Here is an 8,036-nt window from a genome sequence, read left to right on the forward strand (position 1 = left end):
TATCATGTGTTAATAATTCAGTTTATTTAAAATTTAATTTAATGTACTTTTGTGACCTTTGGAGAAATGTGAGACAGTTAATGCGTCTAATACATAGACTTAGTAGTAGTAATTGTTTATCCTTGTTTCTGGCTGTCCCTGAAGGCAGCATGACCCGGATGTAGATGGTTTGTTGTGAGCAGGAAGAAGCGTGAGGAGCCCGCACGGTGTGGTGGTGCAGCAGCAGCAGCAGGTCTGGTTTTATATTTCACAAAGTTATTTTCAGATATTTCCTTATCGGGAATCTTTCGGTATCAAACTATTAACGGACACGACCGCGCTGAGCTGAATTAGCCGTTAGCTCAGGTAACGTTAGCGAGCTAACGGTCGGTGGAGGCTAACGTCTGTGTCCTGCTACGTCAGATTAGTTAGCATGTTTTACATTTACGAGCTAATTAGGACATTTTCTGTGGACTTCACCTGTTTGTGCACAGCCCTGTGTCAGTAGCTTGTAAATCACTTGTACAGTAGGGTGCAAGATAAGCAAATGTAGGTTGTTTCATGTCACATTAAGCTAATTAATTCAGGAAAAAGTAGCACAACTACAGAGTACAAATACTGCGTTACAGGTAAAAGTCCTGCATTCAGAATCGTACTCTAGTAAAAGTACCTCAACTAAAAATACTCATCATGCAGAATGACTCACACCACAATATTATGGAGCCTTACATTGCACTTAAACGCATCAAGGATTTTACATCCGTATATATTCAATTTATAATATCATCAGTCAGACTGACCGTTAAAGGAATGAACACAGAAAGGTTATGTTTGGTTGAACAAATATTTTATTACCATAACTGACACCATTATGTTAATGAATATCATATCATATATAAGCAAATGAGCACAGTATGATGACCATCAGCTTTATATCATGGTATACCTTATAACTGGTGTATCACTGCAACCCTAACACTGACACTGACACTGACACTGACACTGGATACTGCAACACTTCAATTAGTAGTCCGGCTATTATTTGCTTAAATCACTGAAATCAACAGGCGTCTGTTTGGGACAGGCCTTTAATTCCTTTCACACAGAATCTCAGCAAAGATCGGGAAATTAATGTTACTTGTATATAAATTATGAATCATTCATTTGTTCAGACAGGTAGGGCACCAGAGAGGATTACAGCACCTGGCACACTGACACAACACCACCTTATCCTGATAATCACTTTAGTTGTTCTCTTATCTCAGACATGTATTAAGGTGTTAGATACCTTTTTAGGCTTCTTGACATATTTCGGCGAAAACTCCCGCCTTCCTCAGAAGGGAGAGGATCACACCTCCCTAACATCAGCTGACTGACAGATCAGCTGATAAAGACGTGTCACAACCACCACCAAGTGACACTTCTGAGGAAGACGGAAGTTTTCGCCAAAACATGTCAAGAAGCCTAAAAAGGTATGTAACACCTTAACGCGTGTCTGAGATAAAGGAACAACTAAAGTGATTATCAGAAGTAGCACTGCAGTGATTAGTCGACTAATCAATGACTAATCGACTATTAAAATAATCAGTGACTGTTTTAGTAGTTGACTAATCGGTTTGAGTCATTTTTCATAGGAAAGTACTATAAAAGTACCCCAAAATACTCTTATTGCAGCTTCTTGCGTTCAGATATTGGCAGCTTTACACACTCTCCCATGACAGTGAACTAAAACCCTTTGGTGTGAGTATGAAACAAGACATTAGATGACATAATTTTGGGTTTGGGAGAGACAGAACAACATTTTTCAACATTTTAATACATTTTTCGATAAAATGATTAGTCGACTAATCGAAGAAATAATCAACAGATTAGTTGACAATGAAAATAACCGTTAGTTGCAGCCCTAATAAGAAGCTGAAGCCATAATGAACACCATTGAACTACCACTTTATCCTGTTAAAACAATCCTCTCAACTTGTATTAATTTTTTATGAAAAACCCTTTTGATTCTTTTGATCTGAGCACCCTTACAGACTGAAGGAATCTGAATAACTTACAGGTTGATTTGAGAAATGGACACATAATTTGACAACAGCCTGCTTTTATACAGCCGAAGACTTCTATAGAAAAGAAAATAAACTGCTTGGCAACCAGACCAGGTGTCTAATTGAGACAGGCGTGTATTTGTCAGAATGTGTAGCCAAACTGGGCCAGTAAAGGGGACTGGGTGTTTAATTGGAACTAGACTTTTGATTTAAGTTTTACAGTAAGTGCCTCATACAACCCTACTTTAAAAAATCTGAGCTATCCTGTAAATATTGCAGCTTGTAAAGGTGGAGCTAACCTCAAGTACTTTAATAGATAAATACTTTATTGACCCTGAGGGACATTTAGGAATTAATATTCTAGTAGAAGTGTCCTGATGCGTTTAAGTGCCCTTCATAAATTCTTGTTATAGCTTGCAGGTGGTTGCACACAGGTTATGAGGAAGTTATCCAAGTGAAGACAGGGTTTTTAATGACGCTGTGTTTGTGTTGCAGGATGATCCTTTTAATCTGGTGTCAGCTGATACAAACTGGACCAAACAGTGTGAAGACATACTGAAGGGCAACATAAGCAGATCTGCACGATTGCTTTGAGAAACATCACTTTGGACCTCTGCTGAACCGGGACCATAATCATGTCGGACCTTACCATTAACTTGTTCCTCTCTGATGACGCTGCACCGACGAGAACTGTAACAGCCAGCAGGAAGAGGAGGAACCAGCGGCTTCGTCAAAAGATGCGGTATTTAAAGGAGAAAGGCCTCCTGGAAGGTAGAGACGCCAGCAACCACAGGGAGGGACAGTCCAGATGTGGCGCACGTCCACGCCTAAACGGAGCATCCGCGAGGCATCCATTGCTCCCCACTTCCACACACGACACAAGTGTACCTCGTCCGAGTGGCACAGCCAGCGCTTCACACTGTAGCTCCAGACCTTCGACATCCACACACAGCCTGCCTTCCTCGACTGTGTCTGTGAACCACACAGGCAGCCACGAAAAGCCAAAGGAACCTGTGAACTTAAAACCAACAAGCAGCGCCCACCCACCCTCAGCGTCAAGCAGCCATAGACCCACGGCCAAGCAAACATCAGCAGGAAACCCCTCCAAGTACCTCGCGATTGACTGTGAGATGGTGGGCACGGGACCGAAGGGGAGCATCAGCCGGCTGGCACGCTGCAGTCTGGTGTCGTATGATGGAGACGTGGTTTACGATAAGTTCATCAACCCCTCCGTGCCTGTCACTGACTACCGCACACGATGGAGCGGCATCCGGTACAGTGACCTCATCAATGCCACGCCATTCTTTGAGGCCAGGAAGGAGGTGAGTGTTTAGTGTGTTTTAGCCGGACATCCATCACATCTGATTGGCCTGGATCATATCCTGCCCTCTTAAATGTGTGAGAGACGCCATAACATGTGACACATGTAACACATAATGATTCCTCTCACATCAGATGTCTACTACCTGGCTTCAATTCATCACCTCACCATGTGTCTCCAGTTTAACCTGTCAGACGGGTCAGAGTTTCCCTAAATCTACACACATTTCCTCTTCAAGCTTTTCCTTATGAATCCCAGTTTATGCTTAGAATGTGGTGTTTGCACATTTCAAGTGTATGCAATGGTTATAAATGAGAGTTTTAAGTACATGTAGTGGAAAAGTGCTTTTGCAAGACTATAAAACACTGCAAATTGCTGAGTAATATTTGTTTTACTATTTATTCATTTGATGCAAAGACACTGAAGTAACTTTGTAAAGCCAGTACCTGAAGACGTGTGTGCCATTAATGCAGATTTCTACTGTTTGCACTGTTTCTCTTTGTTTCCTGGTTCGTCCTGTCCTGTTTAACCTTGCACCTCTTTTTGTCTTGTGGGACAAACTTCATCATGTTTTATTCAGAACTGTGCTGCATTAAGAAACAAAGCACACAGGGTTACGCTTGCATGCTAATATATGAAATTCATATTCGCCTTCCAGTGTTGGCCACTGTCAAATTATTAGGTTCCTCGTTGAATGCAGCCACAGTCAAACATGTCTGTAAATCCTTCAGTGATATTTTTTATTTAAGTAGAATTGTGTTTTTTCATTTGAATTCTACGTTAGCAGTTTCTCGTACACTGAATAGATCAGACGGGTCAACATGTATCAACAGTCTGTTTACTGTGAACCAGAGCTGAAACTGTCCTTTAAATGAATCTGTGAGTGAATGTTTCCTCTGTTGGCAGATACTGAGGCTGCTCATGGGAAAGGTGGTGATTGGCCACGCCGTCCACAATGACTTCAAGGTCCTCGGTTACTCTCACCCCGGCGCCTTGACCAGAGACACGTCTCGAATCCCTCTGCTCAACCAGAAGGCCGGCTTCGCCGCGAACGAGTGCGCCTCGCTGAAGAGACTCACCAAGGCCATCTTCAACCGAGACATCCAGGTACAGGAGCCCTTGGCACCTTTCATACACACAGCTCAGCCATTTAACATGCTGGTCTCATGTCTGAATAAACGCCCAAGTGTCTTTTATGTAATCGTCAGGATGGCAACACAAGTGTGAATTGAATGCTGCTTCATGAATGTAAAGGCCACAGCAGCAAAATGCAGAGAGAGACTGAATACAAGTTTTAAAAGATGTAGGGAAAGAGTGCAAATATATAGAACTCAAATAAAAACAAAATACAAACAATAAGAGTTGTCAATAAGTTGCAAAAACCAAATGTGCACTATCAGAAATACAACGGTAAGGACCCCACATATTTATGAGACGTGGCATTGAGCTACACATGTACAATATGTTTTTCCCTTTTTAAGATGACTAATATATTTATTACTTATCTATTTTGCACAAAGAGAAAAAATGAGTTTATTAAACCACATAACACTCTGAATGAACCATTTTTAAGTTATTGCAAAGTTTCTTCCTCAGGGGATCGTACAACTGTAATAATCAGATTTGTTTTCAGTTCGTATTTACTCCATCTTCATAGATGAATACATGAATGTCCAGTAAAATGCTTCACATAGGCTACAACATGTGAGCAAACTTCCAACTTCATGTCTTGTCATGCTACACTCTTACACTCTTGGACTTTACGACTCAGACAGCAGAATTTGCTTTTTGTTACTTTGCCAATTTAAGAAATTTTGGCATTGACGTGTAGATTTATCAGTGGATTTAATGTGAGAAGTGAGATCAAGTTTGCAATGGCTTTTAATTAAAGCTTCACAGGTAAAAAGTGAGACACCCACACAGCTCATAGCAACGCCTTCCTTCATGTCCTTATCAGATTAGACTGGGAAAAAAAATGGAAAAGTGTAAAGCCATGGGGAACATCTACATGTTACATGTTGTTCAAGGATTTGTTTTCTTATCTGCTGTGAGGGTCCAAGGACAGAGGGTGTGGTATGCTCGCTATAAAACCTCTGAGGCAAATAGTGATTTGTGATATTGGGGTTTAGAAATGAAATTGAAATTGATTTCAGAGCAATGCTGTAGCAGAATGCTGATTTATACACGCTACTTACATACAGAGGAAATAAAGCAATGTTAAATCTGTTCTTCATTTGTTTAATTTTTTCCTATTAAAAAAAAACTCTAAAAGAACCTATAAGAGTATCAGTATTGTTAAAATCTTAACGATACCCATCCCTAACTTTGCAGATGTATCATCTAGGAAAACAGAAGTATCAGATTGGGACTTGATATCGGAACATACTTAATATTAAATGACTCAGATCAGGATTAGGGGCAAAAAACTAGACGGGACATCCCTACACCTTTTGTTAGGTTTTAAGTTCTTTCTTTATAAGCATTTAGCAAGTGGCTGAAATCCACTTTAGTCTGTAGACACTGACAGATTTAAACTGCAGCTTAAGGGAACCCTGTTAGTTGTGAGAAAGTTTCACCTAAAGTCGTCCTCTCTTGTGTCCTCAGTCCGGGAAGAGGGGCCACTCTTCTGTGGAGGACGCCAGAGCCACCATGGAGCTTTACAAAGTGGTGGAGGAGGAGTGGGAGAGGACACTGGCCTCCAAACGTCAGGCCAGTTAGTGCCAGGTTTGGAGAGACAGTGTGGAAATAAACCGAGTTTTAAGTGACATTTAGTGTTGCAGGTATTTTGTTTGGACCGACTGACTCGCTGCCTGGTCACAGGGTGGACTTCTTCTACTGTCCTGTTGGCGTGTGAATGGAGACGCTGCTCATTCAGTGATAAACTTCTACCAGCTGAATTTAAAAACTGTGATAGCATCATGGGAGAGGAATATAAGAACTGTTGGGTCAGACCTTCAGTTTCAGCAGTTCTTTCTCAGGGCTTGTTTGTGTTCAAAGGTGCTCCTGCCACCAGGGGGCAGTCATGTATTCATTCCTGCAACTGAAGTACATCATTGAAACTGTGTCAGTGATCCCATACACCAAAATAAATGGTTTCAGGTTTCCACCAGGTAAGTGTTTTCGATCAGATGTGCAGTTCAGCTGCTCCAGGACAACACTCAGCCCCGAGTCACGCTACAGTACTGTGGTGTGTATTCATCTTCTCTCCATCCGAGCGTGGATGATCAAGAGAATTTAATGTCTGACCAAACTGCCACTAAAAGAGCTCACATGTCAGTTTGGATTTTTATAGTTTTAATTATCCCAAAGTGAAGAATTGAGAAAAAAATGTTTTAATATTGTTCAGCTTTGGTGCTTCAGGGAGGGAGCCAGGATTTTAAAACAGAGATCATTAAGGAAGGCAAGTTTATTTATACGGCACCATTCAGACACGAGGCAATTCAGAGTGCTTTACAGGGGCATAGAAATACATTAAAGATGAGAAAACATTCGATTGCAATAAAAAGAAAATTCAAAGACAGGAAGTGAGAACAAACAAACATTTAAAGATGATAGAAAAGAAAGAAAATGCACTAAAAAAGACAAACTAAAAATTATGTCTTTTATTGGAAACCCATAGTGGAATGATAATTTTTTTTTATTTTATTTTTTAATTAAGCCCTGATTTAAATTAGTTTAATTCAGGGCATTAGCCCTGGGGGTGGCTTTTATTATGAGAAGTGGTTATATTTATGGTTGTATTATTTGATAATTTCCAGACATATTTTAGAATGTGACTAAAAATGTTGGTTAAAAAAACTGCAAGCAGAGACATCTAGAAAAAAGGCACCATTAAATAATGTAGGTATATTACCAAAAATATGATTACATGAGCTCATAAAGCTCACAGGATGTAGTATGTTGGAGCTGGAGGCATAAATTCAAAATAAGTGTTAATGTTGTCACTGATGATTATTCTGGCAAAATATTTCAATACCTGATTTCCACTGTAATTGAAAGTTACATGATACTGGATTGCCAAATTCCCCCACATTAGCTCTGTGTCCTCCAACGCTCCATCCTCCATGTTTGTCATGACTGTCTTTATAAAACTGCTACTTGCTGACCCAGCCAGCATCCAGCTGCTCATCTGACGTCTTCCCATTCAGTTGATGCAACTTTGCTGTTTTGGTAAATTACATTTTGTTCTTTCAGAGTTTGTACAGTTTCCTATGCAATGTCAGATGACTTCAGTTGTCTGCTGCAGATTCAGCTCGGTGCTTAACTTCAATAAATCACCACAAGCATTTTAAGGAATTGAAATCTGTACTGTAATGAAGGTAACTTTCAGCTCGTACCGTCGTCATTGTACACTGAGAGTCAGGACTGACGTGTAACCTGGTGCAGCAGTGGTGCGCCCACAAAACGGGACACATTTACCTTTTATTCAGTTCCACTGTTTTTACTGTACGTCCTCATGTCAGCTAGACAACACAGTCAGATGCCAGTCAGCAGAAATTCTAATTAGCACCTCTCTCAAACATTTCCAACTAAAACCTGAACATTATGAACTTCATGACAGTGGGATTTATTCCAATAGACTGCAATAGTTCACCAGGTGTACTTAATAATCTGGCAACTGAAATATTTTACTGGAATTGTAAAATATATGAATTAACATGACAAATAAATTGACTTATTGTTAATTGTGA

At 40.3% G+C, this 8,036-nt stretch overlaps 1 protein-coding gene across 2 annotated transcripts; it reads left to right on the forward strand.

The window, feature by feature from the left end:
* Nucleotides 1-162: 162 nt before the first annotated feature.
* Nucleotides 163-8,036, forward strand: isg20l2 (interferon stimulated exonuclease gene 20-like 2). Of its 2 annotated transcripts, none has more exons than XM_033641742.2 (4): nt 163-232; nt 2,520-3,346; nt 4,252-4,452; nt 5,950-8,036. In XM_033641742.2, exons 2-4 carry the CDS (start codon nt 2,660-2,662, stop codon nt 6,061-6,063), a joined length of 1,002 nt encoding a protein of 333 aa, XP_033497633.1. In that variant the 5' UTR covers nt 163-232; nt 2,520-2,659; the 3' UTR covers nt 6,064-8,036. The 2 variants fall into 2 exon arrangements, with proteins under 2 accessions (XP_033497633.1, XP_078027451.1); XM_078171325.1 differs by lacking the exon at nt 163-232 and adding an exon at nt 1,279-1,451.

This window comes from Epinephelus lanceolatus, chromosome 10, assembly GCF_041903045.1.
Source record: "Epinephelus lanceolatus isolate andai-2023 chromosome 10, ASM4190304v1, whole genome shotgun sequence".
Classification (NCBI taxonomy): domain Eukaryota; kingdom Metazoa; phylum Chordata; class Actinopteri; order Perciformes; family Serranidae; genus Epinephelus; species Epinephelus lanceolatus.